At 38.6% G+C, this 18,154-nt stretch overlaps 1 protein-coding gene across 3 annotated transcripts; it reads right to left on the reverse strand.

The window, feature by feature from the left end:
- Positions 1 to 217: 217 nt before the first annotated feature.
- MCUR1 (mitochondrial calcium uniporter regulator 1) lies at positions 218 to 17,322 on the reverse strand. 3 transcript variants are annotated; one of them, XM_072603880.1, is made up of 9 exons: positions 16,567 to 17,317; positions 13,813 to 13,932; positions 10,768 to 10,871; positions 8,228 to 8,329; positions 7,067 to 7,108; positions 5,089 to 5,160; positions 4,113 to 4,166; positions 1,564 to 1,675; positions 218 to 1,093 (listed from the first exon to the last, which is right to left on the reverse strand). In XM_072603880.1, the coding sequence occupies exons 1-9, from the start codon at positions 17,117 to 17,119 to the stop codon at positions 1,038 to 1,040; spliced, it is 1,215 nt and encodes a 404-aa protein (XP_072459981.1). In that variant the 5' UTR covers positions 17,120 to 17,317; the 3' UTR covers positions 218 to 1,037. The 3 variants fall into 3 exon arrangements, with proteins under 3 accessions (XP_072459981.1, XP_072459980.1, XP_072459982.1); XM_072603879.1 differs by having other exon boundaries at positions 1,564 to 1,678; positions 16,567 to 17,304; XM_072603881.1 differs by lacking the exon at positions 4,113 to 4,166 and having other exon boundaries at positions 1,564 to 1,678; positions 16,567 to 17,322.
- Between the last annotated feature and the right edge of the window lie 832 nt (positions 17,323 to 18,154).

The following is an 18,154-nucleotide window of genomic DNA, read 5'->3' on the forward strand; positions in this document are numbered from 1 at the left end:
TTCTAATGTTTTTATAAAAAGAAAAACTACACACACCCTTGAAAAAAATGATACAAGTAGAATTACATTTCAAAACCTAAGATGGGTTTTTTAAAAAATCATTAATGAAGAGACACTAAAATAGATGAAATGTCTGTGCTAAGATGATATTTGGGTAGAAAGAGTCTCTGGGCTTAAGAGCTCAAGACTGAGTTGGTGATAGATGACAACACAATCATTAAATGATCAGTTTTATTTCTACTAAGTGTGCATATGTCACCATGGAAATAAAACCAAATATCTCCATTGTACAAAGTGGATGAAAGTCTGGAAGAAACAGACTATATCATATAAAAGTGAAATACAACATTATCATGTTTGTCACTAGCAAGTTTCCAAGGTCATTAGAAAATGACAGAGTATTGGTTCCCAAGTCACTCCACTGATAGGGAAAGAAGAAAAAAAAGATAACCCCAGAATACTTCAAGAGATAGAAGTGATTCCTTACTATGCCAACACATTTTGTCAGACAACATGATTTTCTGACTGGATGTCACAAACAGCAAACACTACAATAATTTAGTTGTTTAGTGAACACAGCAATCAATCCAGGTTTCAACAAAATGCACTGAAATAAAAGTATACTGGTACAATGCACTAGCCATTTGCTGCTAGAAGCTTGGGTCAAGAGGGAAAGAAATTTTTGTGGTCTTGGATTAGTATGTGATTCTTTGTCACTCATAAAGCCACCATGACTTTTTAGCAGTAAATTCCTCCAACAGTAAGCATATGAAAAGTGATCATCACCCTAGTCAAGGTAAGTGAGTTCTTCAGTACGTCAGCCAATGGTATCTTCCTCACAAATATAGTAGTGAAATCAAAGGATATCAAAAAGATAAAGAGCCACAAAATGGATTTCCTAACATTTTAAAGTAGATTATACATCATAATTTGCATAAAAAATAAATAAAATCAAATTCAGGGTTAAAACTTGAAACAAGAAAAAAGTAATAACATATTCTTAAGGCAAGACAATACAGGTCCTTTTAAGGAGGCATTTAAATCCATAGACGATAAAATCCCAGAGCTACAGTTAGGCATGTAAATACAGAACCTGTTTAAAAAAAAAAAGGAGAAAAACTATTAGTTCTTTTAACACCTAATTTAAGGAATGTTTAAGTACACACATATAACCTTTCCCTTTTTCCACTAGAAAACTAGCAGTTCAATGATCTGCTATATTCCATGAAATGTTTGTTCATAATATGAAACGACAGCTGCTCAAATGTAAGCTGCTCAAAAATAACACCAGTTGTAACCTTCAAAATATAAAGCAATGTATTTTTTTTTAAAAGAGAAAGCCCTTGAAACACCAAATCCAGTGTGTAAAAATTAGTATAGCATAAGTTATAGCAGGCTTGCAGTAGAGAAAGCAAACATTTTGTTTCTAAGTGGTTAAATTTTAAGATAATGAAGGCTTTATAAGAAATAAAAATCCTAAATCACTGCTATTTTTTCTCTGCAGTTTTGTTTTCAGGACTTATCTTCAATTTATTTCTAATAGCTAAATGCAGAACATCTTACCTGCTAAATATTTAATATTATCAAGCTTGTGTGATTCAAGCATAGTTTTCAGACCAGCAACTTCAGTGTCTATCTTTCTGTCTGTCTGAGTAAGAGCCCGGAGTTGTTCTGCCTGCTTTAAAACAAAGAGATACATAAACATTATATAACTACAGATTATCAGGTCCCATTGAACTCACACACCTGATTTAAGAAGCTCGACCTAACTCTACTACGCTGTAGGAAGCAGCATGTCATAACAGACAAGAGTGTGACCTTGGGAGTGAGGATGACCTGCCTTCTGACCCTTGTCTCTAACACTACGTTACCAACACTCTGAGCCTCAGTTTCTTTACTTGAGAGATTATCTCCAGAGATGTTACAGAGTACAAATGAGAGAATACACAAACACTACTTTAAAAACTTTTTACAATCCTCCCAGAGGTCATGTCTGGTTCTACTACATTTTTGAATATACTTCAATCTATCTGATCTACAAACCTTTATTTCTTAATTAGACTATGAATTTAATAAGGGCAAGGACCATGTCTTCAGCTTAAAAAAAAAACAAAAACAAAAAAACCAGTCCCTACACTAATGGCCACAGCAGAGGCAACTCAGAATACTCTTGAAAGCAAAGGCACTATTCCTGTTATTGTCTTCTCAAATTTTCTAATGTTATTTATATATAAACCTATATAAAAACAGCATAATCTATACGGCTGGTGATTATGTGGTTTGTGTACACAGAGATATACTGAAAATTAAGCTTGATTACAAAGTAACCCATAAAGGTTAGTCATGGTCCTCATAGTAATACTACATTTCTACTCTATTTACTTATTCATAATGAAAATAAATTTTTAAAAATGGTGATGGTTGGTGAGCAGTTTTATAATGCTACTCTTCTGACAGAAAATAAAGAAAATCTGGATAAGCAATTTTCTAATAGGCATTAATATACCACAATTTCTTCATATGAACCTAAAAAAACTCCTTTTGTTCCAAAACGGGCATTCAGATTCAAAACTAAAATAATATAACTGTAGTTTAAGATTTGTAAAAGCACTTGAAATGTTATTTCATTTGATCTACCAACAACCCCGGGAAGTAAATGTTATCACAGCACCTAAGTTAAGGAAACTGGCTCTGAAGGAGGTTAAGTATCCTGCTTAGGGCACACACATAGTAAGTGTCTGGGGCAGGTTCTGAACTCAGATTTTCCTGAAGTCAAGTCTAGTGCTACCCATTACTCCATCTAGCAGTCAACAAACAAGTAATATATATATAAAACAAGTAAACTTGATTGTGCTCTGGTGGGGGGTTGAGGAAGTCGGGGTCAACTCCACTTGAATTAATAAGTTTAAAATCATAATTCTTTCTTTCACGGTCACATTTTTAAAATGAAAAAATAAAAAAATCAGGATCTGGAAGTGGAAGGAGAGGGAAGCTGACTTTCGGAAACAGAATAATTATCTTTCAGAAAAGGAAGTTTGTCCCTGATACTTACCACCAATTATTATTTAAATATTAGCGTCTCAATGGTTCAGGTGGAGTATAGGGATTATTCATTTATCATTTGAATGTTATCAGGACATGAAGAATGAACAATAGGATGTGATTAATATTATTAGGACGTATACTAGGACATATCACCCCTAGACTTTAAAGTTCTCAGCAAGGACCAGCTAAATATGAAAATAAAAAGGTATAAGAAAACAACTAATAGGATTAAAAAGTGAAACAAAAAAATAAGGCTCTTTGTATCAACAAACCCCAATAATTATCCTCCCAAAACCTCCACGGGGAAATCAAAAAGGCAATAATTAATGACTGGCTTTCCAATGAAATTACAAATCTAGTACCTATCCCTATGCAGTTTTCTGTAACATAAAAGCAACTTTAGCCAGCCATTTTCCTCACCCATGTTCATGTAAGATTACATGTTCATGCAAGATTGGTAAGTGTCAGCTTAAAAATAATTCATAGAAACAGATTTTAACTAGTCAATTCCTTTCCTTAAAAAAAAAAGTTGTTTTATTGGTTCATTATGATTCAACACATTAATTCATTAGTTATTTTAGAAGTGGAGAACTCTCTTTGATAAACTTACAACTAAGTAAAAACAATAATATTAATCACATCCTATTGTTTCATGCTTCATTTATAAGGAGACATGGTTATATGCCCAACAGGATTCATATATCTTTGCTTTTGAGTTATTTTAGCCAATAAAGTCATTTTCAAATTCTGAGGCTCTATAATCCTCATGAACTTCACTTTGGAATTTGATTCTACAAGACGTACTGGGAGACATCATGGAAAGGAAGAAAAGCTGGGAGAATCTCTTGATGATTCTTTTTATATAAACCAGTACAAAAGGTACCTAATGTTTGCTACTAGTTAAGAAGGGATTTTGCATCTTTGGGATCTAATTCTACCATCATGAATCTGAGAGTTCATAGTTTTATCACAGACACACTGGTTATTATCCATTAACATATTAGTCAGAACAGGAGGCAAAGGTGAATTTAAGATATAACAGAGCAATGCTCAGTTTCACTTCTTACCAATGTTAATACTTCTGATCTCATTTCAAGTAGCTTCCTTTCATTCAATGAATACTGAAAAGATAAAATTTAACTTGTGTTAGACTATAACTTCATTCCTGTTTAAGTTTTGCTCTGGTATCATAACTAATTTTGTGATAGAGTGTTGGGCTTGGAGTTAGGATGACATCTTCCTGAATTCAAATCTGGCCTCAGATACTTACTAGCTGCGTGACCCTGGACAAGTCACTTAACCCTCTATACCTCAGTTTCTCATATGCAAAATGAGCTGGAGAAGGAAATGGCAAACCATTCCAGTCTCTTTGCCAAGAAAACCCTTAAGTTTTCCAATTTATTATCTGCTCAGACTTAAGTCACAGAAGGCACACAGAAGGTCACAAAGAGTCAGGCACAACTGAAAACAACAACAAAGCATTTTAGAATCACCTGAGGGTGAAGGAACAACATATTGCTTTTTATCTAGGGATGCACATTTAACTGTAAATGAGAGACCTAATCCTCCAGATTCAGCATCCTAATACTCTGGAATCTTTTTCTCTAACTCTCACTGCTATATTTACTTTCATTTCTCCTCTAAGGATTTAATTTTGGGGGACAATGAAAAAGGTGGGGAAGAACAATCCAAGTAAAAATAATTTTTAACATTTGTTTTTAAAACTTTGAGTTCCAAATTCTCTTTCTTCTTCCTTCCCCACCCACCCTCATTGAGAAGGCAAGCAATTTAATATATATTATACATGTGTAGTTATGCAAAAATCTCCACAATAGTCATGTTTGAAAGATTAACTATATTTTCCTCCATCCTATCCCACCCCCTTTTATTCTGTCTTCTCCTTTGACCTTGTCCTTTTTCAAAAATGTTTGCTTCTGACTACATCCTCCCCAATCTGCCCTCCCTTCTATCATTCCCACACCCTCTTATCCCCTTCCCCTCTACTTTCCAGTAGGGTAAGACATTAAATTGAGTGTGACATACCAATTCTTTTACTCTGCTCTTTTCTACATTGAAATCCAATTTATTATCTGACCGAACTTTAAGTATTTCATCCTGGAAGGCAAGTGAGAGAAAAGAGAGGTGGAGAAAAAAACAAACAAAATAAAACATCAGAGAAAAGACGGAATCAAAAGATGGATGTTACTCAATTCTATTTAACTAGAATATTAATTAATTCTTCTATCTATGAAGACAAACTCCTTTGTTCTTTTCCAAAGAAATGCTCACTATTTAGAAGCCAAATAGGAAGCATGGTAAATATTTTTTTAAAATACAAAAGAATATATTGCTCAAAAGCATATCTCTTCTCTCTAAGGAGTGTTCTGTCTATAAGAATTTGAGTTACTGCTGGAGAGAGATCAAAGTAGTATTATGAAAAATAACTTTTTCGAGTTGGCTCCCAGGTGGACACCATTTAATAAGAATCCCCTCCTTCCACTCCATTTAAGTATTATCTTCTCCCACTGGACTGTACGCTTCTTTAGGGCAACATCCGTCTTTCTTTTTCACTTGTATTTGTATTTTCAGCACTTATTAGCACAATGCCCAACATATGGTAAGCTCTTAATTGATGATCTATGTATCTATTTCAGGGGAAAGGCATTCGCCATGGAAGGAGAGTAGGGGAAATCTGGGGTGGTACAGGAATTAGGAGGAGCTTCCTGCAGAAGGTTTTGGGCTGAGTCTTGAAGGAAGCCAAGGAAGCTAGAAGGCAGAAGTGAGGTATGGGATATAGCCAGCTGTTAACGGTAGGATATGGAGTGAGTATTGAATATGGAGAAAAGCAAGTAAGCTGGTTTGGCTAGATCACAGAATGCATAAAGGACTGGAAACATAGGAAGGAGCCAGGTTGTAAACATAAATATAAACATAGAATATATTTAATCCTGAAGAAAATAGGGAGCCACTGAATTACTAAGCAGGGAGGGTGACATGGTCAGACTTATATTTTAGGAAAAATCATTTTGGCAGCTGAGCCAAGAGTGGACTGGAGTGAGGAGACCCAAAGTAGGGAGACCAAACAGCAGGTTATTACAACAGTCCAGGTGTGAAGTGACAAGGACCTGCACTATGGTGGTATCAGCATGACTGGAGATAAGGCAACTTATAAGGAAAACGTTCTGAGGGTAGAAATGTTAAGACTTGGCAACAGATTAGATATGTGGGGGAGTGAGAAGTAGAGGATATCTTAGAAGTTGCAGGTCTGTTTACTGAGAATGATGGTGCCTTTAACAGTAACAGGAAAATTGAGAAGACAGGAGTAACTGAGCGAAGGATGACTTCAGTTTCCGACATGCTGAATTTGAGATGTCTATTGGATGTCCAGTTCAAGATGTCCAAAAGACAGTTGGTGATGTGAGACTGGTGCTCAGGAGAGAGGTTAGGACTGGATACATAGATCTGGGAACTGTTTGTATATAGGAGATAGCTGAATCCATGGGAGCAGATGAGATCATCAAGCTAGTATGGAAGGAGAAGAAAAGAGGACAGAGGTTTGGGCAGCACCCAGTAAACAAATTGGTTTAGCTATGTCAAGCTACAATGCTTCTAACATAAAAGGTCATGTCTTTGAAGTCATCATGCTTTATAAGAAATTTTCAAGTATTAGTAAAAGTACAAAATCCTGATGAAGAAAAAGTTGAGTGAGACTAGCCACTGGTTGTTTTTCTAGCACAGGTTCCCAATTCCTACTGCTGAGGTCAGTTAGTTTTAAACAAACTAAACACCAGAAGGATCAGGCAGGTTAATTGCTGTAAAAATATTTGACTTAAACTTTGAAATAAAAAACATTCATACTACTATCCTTATTTTCTTTCCCTCATGGGTTAAAAAAAATTGCATTGTATCAACTGATGCATCTTGGTCTTTTGATGTATTCTTAAATTCTAGACCGTCTAGTGTAATAACAAGTACTTTTAAAAGTATATTCATTAAAGACTACTCATAAAGAACATCTTACCATTATTTGCTGTTTTAACTGGTGGAGTTCAAGTATTAATTTCTAAAAGCATCAAAAAAGAAACAAGTCAAATACAATAATAAACTAAAAGATTTATGAAAAAAGAAAAAAAGATAAAATTTAATTTTTCTCCTGGATCAGAATCCTTTCTTTCTTTCTCCTCCAATTTTATGAATTTGAGATTTGTTCAGGACAACTCACTTATGTCAAGATTCCCCTCAATCTAAGGTATTAACAATCATACTACTACATGAATTATACAATGTTTCTTGAAGATGTGTACTAATAAATATTAAGTCAAAAAATGTTTAGCTGTTTTTTGTGGGAATTTGCCTCTAAGGCTGAGCCTTCCTCTTTTTGAGTATCTCATTCAAATTTTTTTCAACTACTCTAGCCCAAGATGTAATCTCAAATTTTAGCTTTCAAAGATGCTTTTTCAATAGCTTTAATAAGTCCCATCATTTGGTCAAAAGGAGAAGATTAACTCTGAGGCTGAGACTAAAGGAAATAGTCTTTTTTAGATATTTTTTTGAAGAGGAATAACAGTATATACAGAACATTTTCAGTTAAATGGCAAATTATAAACTTATAAACTAGTAATTATCAAACAGTCCGGGAATCAGGAAGATTCATCTTTGTGAGTTCAAATATAGTCTCAGACACTTACTAGCTGTGTGACCCTGGGCAAGTCCCTTAACCATTTGCCTTAGTTTCCTTAGCTGTAAAATGAGCTGGAGAAGGAAATGGCAAACTACTCCAGTATCTTAGCCAAGAAAACCCCAAATGGGGTCAAGAGTCAGTATGACTGAACAACAAACAACAACTGTGAAAGAAGCTGGACTTCAAACCCTCTAGAGCAGGAGTCCTTAACCTGATGAACTTAAAGAAAACTGACAACTATATTTCAATAGAATTGGTTTTGTTTGTAATCTTATGTATTTTATGAGTTGTAAAACAGTATTCTGAAGTGTTCATAGGCTTTACCAGACTGCTTAAGGGGTCCATCACATAGAAAAGGTTAAGAACCTGTGCTTTAGAGTATTATGAGATTTATATTTTCACTGCATAAGGAATTTTAAAACTTACATTAACAATTCAATTTGACAGCAAACCTTGAGGTAAAAGATTTTTTATAAAGTAGGAAAAGTTCTATAGGTTTACCTCATTTTCTGCTCTGAGGGTTGAAAATTCACTCTTTTCTAAAATGATCATATCCTTTTTGACTCCAGCAATCTGAGACATTATCTGCTGTACGGTGATCTCCTAGGAAAAGAAAAGCCCATACATAATTCATATATTACTCAGAATGTGCAACTTAACCTCTCTGGAGTTGTGATCAAATGCAAAGTAGATACTTTTTACCCATCTCTAGAGAGGCTGAATTTAACATGCCAGCTGTTAACCATCAAGGGGATAATTAAAATTGTGAAACTGAAAATTATGTCTAGTTACGTTTTTAAGTACAAATACTTGATTTTTGGTCACTTCTAAATTTATTAAGACGAGCAATAATCTTTTTTTTTTTTAAAGTTAATTCAAACTTCTAAAAAAAATTTATTTTTTTTTCTTTTTTTTTTTTCTTTTTTAATGTTTAACAATCACTCCCATACAATTGTGATTTTATCCCCCCCACTACCCCGCTCCCTCCCCATGACTGCATACAATTCTGTATAGATTCTACATATACTTTCCTATTGAGTATATTTTCACTATAGTCATGCTATGTAGTCAGACTAAGATGAATGAAAGAAATCGTATAACAAATCAAAACATGATACACAAACACATACACATACACAGACATGATCTGCTACATTATGTGAGTGACTTCCATTATTTCTCTCTCTGAGTGTGGAAGGCATTTTGCCTTGAGAACCACCATTGGGATTTTTTTTTTTTTGTAAGAAGTTCTTGTGTTATTACAAAATTCTAAGTCTACCAGAAAAAACTCACACACTGTGGTCATTGCTGTGCATAAAGTTCTCCTGGTTCTGCTCCTTTCACTCAGCATCAGGTCATATAAGTCCCTCCAGGCCTCTCTGAAGTCTTCTTGTTCATCATTTCTTATGGCACAATAGTACTCCATTACATTCATATACCACAATTTATTCAGCCATTCCCCAATTGATGGACATCCCCTTGACTTCCAGTTTTTGGCAACTACATAGAGTGCTGCTATAAATATTTTTGTACATGTGGGACCCTTTCCCATTTTTATGATCTCTTGGGGATACAGTCCTAGTAGCGATATTGCTGGGTCAAAGGGTATGCACATTTTTGTAGCCCTTTGGGCATAGTTCCAAATTGCTCTCCAGAATGGTTGGATGCGCTCGCAGCTCCACCAACAATGAATTAGTGTTCCAACTCTCCCACATCCTCTCCAGCATTTATGATTTTCTTGTTCTGTCATGTTTGCCAATCTTATAGGTGTGATGTGGTACCTCAGAGTTGTTTTGATTTGCATCTCTCTAACCAATAGTGATTTAGAGCATTTTTTCATATGATTATAGATAGCTTTAATTTCTTCCTCTGAAAATTGCCTGTTCATATCCTTTGACCATTTGTCAATTGGGGAATGACTTGTATGATTATACATTTGGGTCAGTTCTCTATATATTCTAGAAATGAGGCCTTTATCCCCGAGCTTAGCTGTAAAAATTTTTTCCCAATTTACTACATCCCTCCGGATTTTGGTTGCATTGGGTTTGGTTGTGCAAAAACTTCTCAGTTTAATGTAATCAAAGTTATCCATTTTGCATTTCATAATGCTTTCTATCTCTCCTTTAGTAAAAAATTCTTCCCTTCTCCATAGATACACTATTCCTTGCTTCTCCAGTTTATTCATGGTATGAATCTTTATACCTAAATCATGTACCCATTTGGACTTTATTCTTGTGTACAGTGTCAGGTATGGGTCTATGCCTAATTTCCGCCACACTGTTATCCAGTTTTCCCAGCAATTTTTGTCAAACAATGAGTTCTTATCCCAGCAGCTGGGGTCCTTGGGTTTATCAAACAGAAGGTTGCTATATTCCTTGCCTACTGCATCTTGAGTGCCAAGTCTATTCCACTTGTCTACCTCTCTGTTTCTTAGCCAATACCAAGTGGTTTTGATAATTGCTGCTTTATAGTACAGTTTGAGGTCTGGTAGCGCTAGGCCACCTTCCCAAGCTTTTCTTTTCATTAGTCCCTTTGATATTCTGGACCTTTTGTTTTTCCAAATGAATTTTGATATTATTTTATCCAGCTCTAGAAAGTAATTGTCTGAGCAATAATCTTTTGGATACCGAGTTTAAAGACCATATGTTTAGATTAAGAAACATTATCAAACATATGTAATATGCTTTTCAAATCTTAAAGTGTTATATACATGCTTAGCTATTAAGTATTGGTAGGAAAGCTTTAGAGAAAATGTATCTATTTTCCCTCCTTGCTCCCCAAACCATACCACACCACACCATAGCGACTATGGGAAAAACAGTTGTTTTTGTTTGCAATAGCTGAATATTCATAGCATTGAACTTCTTTATCCTGAGGACGTCAGAGATGACCGCGCAGCACTTTTCTTTGAACACAGGTACCCAACGAATGCTGGGTTCAAAACACAATGTAGGACACTGATACACATATGCATATACTAATTTACTTATTCTAAAATGCATAAAATACCCACAAAGTTAGAAGATTTCCTCTCATCTAACCTGATGCACCTTGGTGACCATATCCTGGCTGACAGCCTCCATGTTGTTGTTCATGATCTTCACTAATGCGGAGACAATGATTTCTGCTTGTTGAGTGGTAAACCCTAAGTAAATAAAACAACTACATTCAGGAAAATTCTATGCCTTGGATAAAACCTTCAAAGAAATATTCAATTAAAAAACTATAAAAAGGAGATATCTTACAGCAAAGGCTTTATTTTTTTGTAGTAGCATAATCAATATGTGGCTATGCCAATAGTCACAAGAAAACATTTCTGTGGGTAGAAGAAATACACAGGCAATGTAGAAGAATGGGAAGAAAGAACAGGCTGTTATGAAACACTTATGTGCTAGGCACTGGGGGATACAAAGACCAAATAAATAAATAAACAAAATCAAAAGAGTCTCTGTTCTCAAAAATCATAAATCTAGAGCAGAAAAGGGAATCTGAAAAGATACAGCCTAAAATCTCATTTTAAAGATTAGGAAACAAAGGACAGGGAAGGTTAAGGGACTTGCCTCCGGTTACACAGGTAGCAAGCATAAAAGGTGGAATTTGAATCCTAGTACCAATGCTTTTTACCATATTATGAGGAGTTTACATTCTATCTGGGGAAACAGCATATACTCATTAAAGTAAATAGAAGCTAAAGGTGGGCAGGAGGCAGACTGTGATGGGTTTTAAATGCCAGGAATTTGTATTTTATTTTAGACATAATAAATAGGGAACCACTAGGGCTTTTTGAGTAAGATAATGACAATGGTCATTATCATCCAAACAGATGGAAAAGATACCTCAGAAACTGTCTTTATCCCCTAAATACTGTAAAAGAAAACCAAGTCAGACTCTTTGTTTAGGAATATCAAGTTGCCAGCTATGTGGAGAATGGATTAGCAAGGGAGACTTTAGGAAGAGTACCCAAAAAGTTATTCAATAAATCAACAATTAAGTGCCTACTATGTGCCAGGCATTGTGCTATGTGCTGTAGGTAACCTAAGCTTACATTTCAACGGGGAAATAATAAATATATGCAAATAGATACAGAATAAATATAAAGCCAATACAAATCAATACAGAGTAGTTAATTACATGGTATGAGGGAGGGGATCAGCAGTTGGGGAGATCATGAAAAGTTTCTGAAATGTGTCCTAAGGAAGTGAGGGGTCTATGAAGCACAGATGAAGAGCAGGTGCGCTGTAGGAATAGGGGGTGGCCAATGCACAGGTAAGGAGATGAGAAATGGAGGTGATAGGTCACAGAGGGTAGGATGTACAGTGAGGCTGAAAAGATAGGTTGGGCTTCAAAAGCAAAAAAAGAGAGGTTGAGTTTACCAAGTAGAGGAGAGAAATAATCAGACAGGCATTTCAGCAGAATGGAAGATGGGAGGGGACTTGAGGCAAAAAGACCAATTAGGAAGCTACCAAAAATAATGTGAGCAAGAGGTGATAAAGACCTAAACTAACGGGGTGGAAGTGTGAATAGCAAAACGGTCAGACATGAGAGATTATCAACCTGGGGGACTGGAAGAGTGGTGGTGCCTTCAACAGTAACAGCAAAGTTTGGAAGACAACTAGGTTTTGGGAGAAAGAGAATGAATTCTGTTTTGGACGTGCTGACTTTGAAATGTCTTCAAATCTAGTTTGAAATGTCCACCAAGCAAATGGCAATCACTGTAAAGCTGAAGCTGAGGCAGAGAATGGGGAAATCTCTCTTATCACTTCATTAATCCCTTTGCCTCACCTCTCCTAAACTTCTCTGTCCTCATCAATAGCTCCAATCTTTTCATTCCTCATTCCTTTATCCCTGCTCAGACTTAACTTACATCCCTCTCCAATCATGAATGTATAGTGAGTCAACTCTACATTTTCTTCTACATTTGAATAGATGATAAATGCCTTGCTAAGAGGAACTGTTTATTCACTATATTTGTATTTTCAGCATCTAATATAGTTCCTGACACGTAGTAAGCACTTTGTAAATACTTGCTGATTGATTACAGAGTTAATAGGGTAGTGATTGGAAATACAGAAGACGTGAAATGATAGGAAGTTATGGCCAAGCACAGGAATGTAAATTTTCGATTAAGCTGAACACTTAGGAGTAAAGGTGAGAATCAAGTTAGTGTAATAACTCAAGGAAGAGGCTAGGTAGGTCTGAAATAAGGTGGTAGCTATGTGGGGTGGAGTAGATGGGATGGATGGGAGCAGAAAATTCCTTAATTCTCTGACTTTGGCCACCTCTCTGAAAAATACAAAGTATGGGAGCTGTTTGACCAATCAAACTTATATTTGATTTATAACATTTTCCTTCATTTTTTCATCTCTTTTTAGGCATGCTTAAAGAGCAGTTTTCTACATATGTACACAACTGGTTAAATAACTACACAATGAAATAAAGTCAAAGCTGCATTTATTTTGAAAAAGATGTGTCCATCTTAAACTTGTTCATTTATTTTCCATTAAATTATGCTTACTTCCTTTTATTTAAAAAAAAGCACTGCTACATAATCAATTATATATATATAATATGTGTCATTTTGTATGATCCCCACTACAGGCAACTCTTCTGTAGCCCAACAACATTTTAATGTAAACTTTTAAAAGCAAATATAGGCTATAATAAAACCACTGCCCAAGCTGCCCTAAGGACAGTGTTGCTATGGGAACCTTGAATTTTTCTGACATTAATATAACTATCAGTCATATCAGAGTTAGCAAGGTTGTAAGGCTCCTATTTTCTTTGTTGCTAGGTTCCTACACAGGTAGGGGTTACAGAGAACTTTTCTAAGCAGATGTGCTGAAAGCACTTAAGGTAAAACTTGCCTGAACTGATTGATGTTTCTTCCTAATTCCCAGTTGCAGTTTATATTTTCAAGCCAGTGGCATTTTTTCTGTATGTTTCTTAGTTACAAAATAGTATTTTTAGAATTCAGACTTAAGAATTACAGAGTAATAACAGAACAAATTTAATGGCTTAGCTGAGAAAGTAAATGAAATTTTGTTATAATGCTTTATTTCTGAACAATCAATATCTAAGAGAATTACCCTTTTCCTCCAGAAGAAGCACCACAGCATGGGTGTCAAAGTAGAGCTTCTTACTCCCTGAAGAGGTGAAAGGAGGTAACTTGTTTGCTTGTTGCTGTGATCTAGCAGAAGTGCTCAGATCTAGGAAGGAAAGGAAAACGCAAAGCCAAAAAACAGAACACATTTAATATCAAGCAGAAATAACATAATAATGTGAAATTCTGAAGCATTTATAAAAATGCATTACTTAGAAAGATACTATTAAATAGCCTATATGCTTTAAAAAATACTATTAATACACAGATGAATCATTTATTAACTTAAATTAATCTCAGATCTTAAGTTTAAAGGTCCTAGAATCTTCAGCCACAGAAATCATCCAAGCAGCTCTGGAAAAGATACCTCTGAAACTATCTTTATCCCCTAAATACTGCAAAAGAAAACTCAGAATCTATCAGGGATGTTACCTCTGGGAATTCTTGGGATGCTGGAACAGATGATCTCTAATGTTTCTTTCATATTATAAGATTTTATGATTCTATGAAAATGCAAATAATACAAAAGATACAATGATACTCTCCCATCTCCTTTCTATCTAAATTCCCTAAAATCTAACACTAAGTTGGTACTTCATCATTTCACTTTACTCTCACGTCTAGACTTGGGTCTAGCCTCCAGTTGAAACTTTCTGTCTCTCTCATCTTTCACTTATTACAACTGATGTTTCTTCCCCCTAAGAGGTGAAGGAGTTTGCGAATATCAACAGATCTTTGGCACTAGATTATTCCAATTTCAACTGCTAACGTGTGTGTTCATCCTTCCTTGCCAAAGAAGACCATGCCATCAGAGAAATGATGACATGACTTGCACTTGACTTTGTTTGGAGTGAGGGAGGGCTGTGCAGGTCACCAGCCTCACTTCTCCTCCAGAGCCATCTGAATCCAGTGACCAGATATTCATCAGGATGACTGATAATATGATAATCATCCATGAGGACTTAAACTGCAAATGCCTTTTAGGCAAAAAATGATCTGAATAGTGCTTGTAGGTGTTGGACTACAGATTATAATAAAGACTACTTGGTCCGTGAACATTAAAATGAATACCATTTTATGAAATGTTAAATATTTGTTCCATTTGGCACTAATCTACTATCATAGATTAGAGGTATAAACTGCTTTGACTTTATCAACCATATTCCTAATGGCAACACATTTAGTAATTGGGATACCAATTTTTCTTCATGGAGGATGGAGATAGAAGATTTTGTCAATCAACTGTAAATGAATAGATTTCATTGAATTAAAGTTTCAAAAAGGCTCAGTCTATTTAGTTCTTCTCAAGCAGCTCTTAATATATTAGGAGAAATATTTTGAATATCTTTTCAAAACAAAGAAAAGTAAGCAACGGAAAGAGCACTGGCTCTAGAGATAGAGGGAACCGGCTTCAAATTCTACCAAACACTGCCTATGTGACCTTGGACAGTCAATTAATTTCCTTGGACATTTCCATGGGTTTCCACCTCTAAAATAGGAGGGCTGGATTACACAGCTTCTTAAATCTCCTTCCAACTCTAGGTCTATGACCCATTTAACTTTACATTTTCAAAACATACGTTCTTGAAAAAAAAAGAATAATAAAAATAAACATATTTATATAATATATAATACAATACATACATTATTTACACTAATAAAAAAACAGCAAATAAACCAGTGAACAGAGAACAGAGGCTTTAATCCATTCATCTATTACTATGCGCGGACTTTCTGACTATTTCCTTGCTGGAATCCTTTGTTTTGTCTTCCTCCATCTCTTGGAATTTATTTACTGGTCATTAAGGGAAAATCGAGTCAGTTTAAGGGGGACATGCCTGAAGGCAGAAAAAAGTTATGTGATTAATGGCCTTGATAATGGTACATTGTTAAGAACAACAAGAAAGCTGGCAGATCACTGGGAGAACCCAGAACACACAGATTATGAACGTTACACAAATCAGATTTTCTCCAGGGACTCTCAGCGGGGCACCAACACGCGTGAGTATGTAATTAAATTATAAGACTATTAAGACCAAATACTTCGGGCTCAGAATAGCTGGGTGACCTCGGGACCTGTGACTGCCGAACCACAAACGGGACGAAGGTCCCCCCATCATCTCTCCGAAAGCCATCACTCCGGCTGATCTCTGGCAACTCTAACCCCTGTCGACAACCAGAAGCAATTCAGTAGACTTAGGGCTATTTAAACTTCTGCATCTTATTAAGTCAACGCCAGCACTCCAAAATGTCAAGTCAAGTGGAAGAAACTCTCTTCGTTTTCGTCCTAGAAGGCCACCCCCCTCCATCCTGTTTTTAAAAAGAAAGAGAAAGCTCATTTCGCTTCTAAGGGAGGCGGCGATGGCAGGGCAAGGTGCCCGGGCACCACCAGCCCAAGTCCAGGTTCCAGACCCCATGCCCCGCCCATTAAAGACTAAAGCCACACCCACCCTGGGCGCACGGCAACCGCAGTAAATACAAGCTCTTCTCGGCGGGGGGCCTGACCACCGGGGTCGGCGCAGCCTTTCCGTGACGAGCAGGGCCCTTGGCTCGCTCGCGCGCTCCTCTCTCTCTCTCTCTCCTCGGGGAAGAGCGACGAACTCAGCCGACCCCGTCCTCCTCCTCCTCCTTCCCCGAGGCTTCCGACTGCGGCGGCGGCATCCGCGTGCTTCCCGGCGGCCGGGGCTCCGGGCCTCCCCCATTCAGCCGCCCCCCCGTCCCGTCCCCTCCTCTCCCTCACCTCTCCTGGCAGGAGCCAGCACCGGGAAGCTGCGCGGGTGAAGGGGGCCGGCGACGCGGGGGACGAGGCACGACTTGCACCAGAGCCTCCGGCCGCCGCCGCCCAGCCCCGTGCCCGAGGGGGGCGGCTCCAGGGCGCCGGGAGCGGCCGGCGCCGGCGGGCGAGGCGGCACGCGTGCGCCGGGCTCCTCCGCCGGGCTGCGGCTGCGGCTCCGGCTCCGGCTCCCGGTCGTCTCCCGACGCCTCCAGCGCGAGCGCTCCCAGTCTCCTAGGTGACGGCGCGGGGTTGCGGCGGCCGCGAGCCGAGGGGAGGGCAAGAGGAAGAGGAACAGCAGCGGGGAGGCGCGCGACAGGCTGCCGAGGCCTACCGAGGAGCCAGGGGGCAGCCGTCGGAAACCCTCCGGGGAGGCGGACAGCCCTCGGAGGTTCCGGAAACAATCAGTGCCAAAGGTCCCCCAGCGCCTCCCGGGCAGCAGCAGCAGCACCAGCCTCCGCCGCCGGCGGGCCTGCGGGGCTCCGTTCGGTCCGACCTCGGGGACGACTGCCCCGGACATCGCTAACGCGCTCGCTCACTGGTCCCAGCTCGCCTTCATCCCTCGCCCGCCGACGGCCCCGTCCCTCTAGCCTTGGGGAGCGGGGAGACAGCAACAGTCAGGCGCTGGGCGAGGAGGTCCCGCCCTTTCCTGCGGGGGCGGGGCCTAGGCTCGGGCTCTGGGCGTGCCCCGCAGCCAGGCGACGGGGTGTGGCCTGGACCGCGCGGGGGCGGGGAGTGGGCGGGGCGTCGCTCTCTCCCGCGCCAGGTCCTTGTTCCTCTTCTCCAGCTAGAACCGGGGAGGCCGAGGCTTCCTGGACTCTTCCCTCGGTCCCCAGCATCCCAAGGCAGGGTGAGAGAGTTGGGTCACCTGAGCTGTGAGCTAGGGCAGAGAAGGAGAATTGGCTGCTGCTGTCAGCGTTAGGAAGCACCGCAGCCTTCCGGGGAAACGACGTCTGTATTACCGAGGGTAGTGAGAAGTTCAACTGGCCAATGGGGTCATTTGGCTTGCTTTGAGTATTCTTATTTGTTGCTGGGGAGAGATTTTGCGGGGTGGCATGGGAGGGGAGAGGGAGAGAGAGAGAGAGGATCAAACTTTAAAAATACTCAAGGAAACAAAGTGCAGAAGGAGACATGAACTGGGCAACTTTGTTACTACTTTGGTAAATTACATTTTAAAAAGCCAGACTACGTAGCAACATTAAAGTTTTACATGCTATCCTTTTTTTGGGTGCTTTATATTGAAATATATGAGTTTGATGATGAAGTTTTTTTAAAGTCCACAGGTAGCTCTGCAGCTACTCCTTTCTCTAGTTTCATTTTTCCTTTTCAGCACAAAAACCCGGCAACCTCTTGACTGCAGGTATTGAACTATATGACCTCCTAGGTCTCTTCCAGCTCTAATCCTTTGATCCTACAAATAAACCAAGGTTGGGATTCGTGTCCCCAAGTTTGAGGATGGCACTGAACATGCTATAACTTTTGTTGTTCTTGGGCTTAAAGCAGCACAGCAATGAAAATGGGACAACTTGGAGCATAGCAAACCAATTGGAAACCC

This window comes from Notamacropus eugenii, chromosome 4 (genome assembly GCF_028372415.1).
Source record: "Notamacropus eugenii isolate mMacEug1 chromosome 4, mMacEug1.pri_v2, whole genome shotgun sequence".
NCBI classification, from domain to species: Eukaryota; Metazoa; Chordata; class Mammalia; order Diprotodontia; family Macropodidae; genus Notamacropus; species Notamacropus eugenii.

Bases quoted from the DNA above. Each gene is read 5' to 3' on its own strand.
- MCUR1 (XM_072603879.1), bottom strand. From the start codon at position 17,119: ATGTCCGGGGCAGTCGTCCCCGAGGTCGGACCGAACGGAGCCCCGCAG. The intron at 13,933-16,566 runs GTGAGGGAGAGG...TTTCCTTCCTAG, and splicing joins GCTGGCTCCTGCCAGGAGAG to ATCTGAGCACTTCTGCTAGA. The intron at 8,330-10,767 runs GTTAGATGAGAG...TTCTTTTCCTAG, and splicing joins TGGTCACCAAGGTGCATCAG to GAGATCACCGTACAGCAGAT.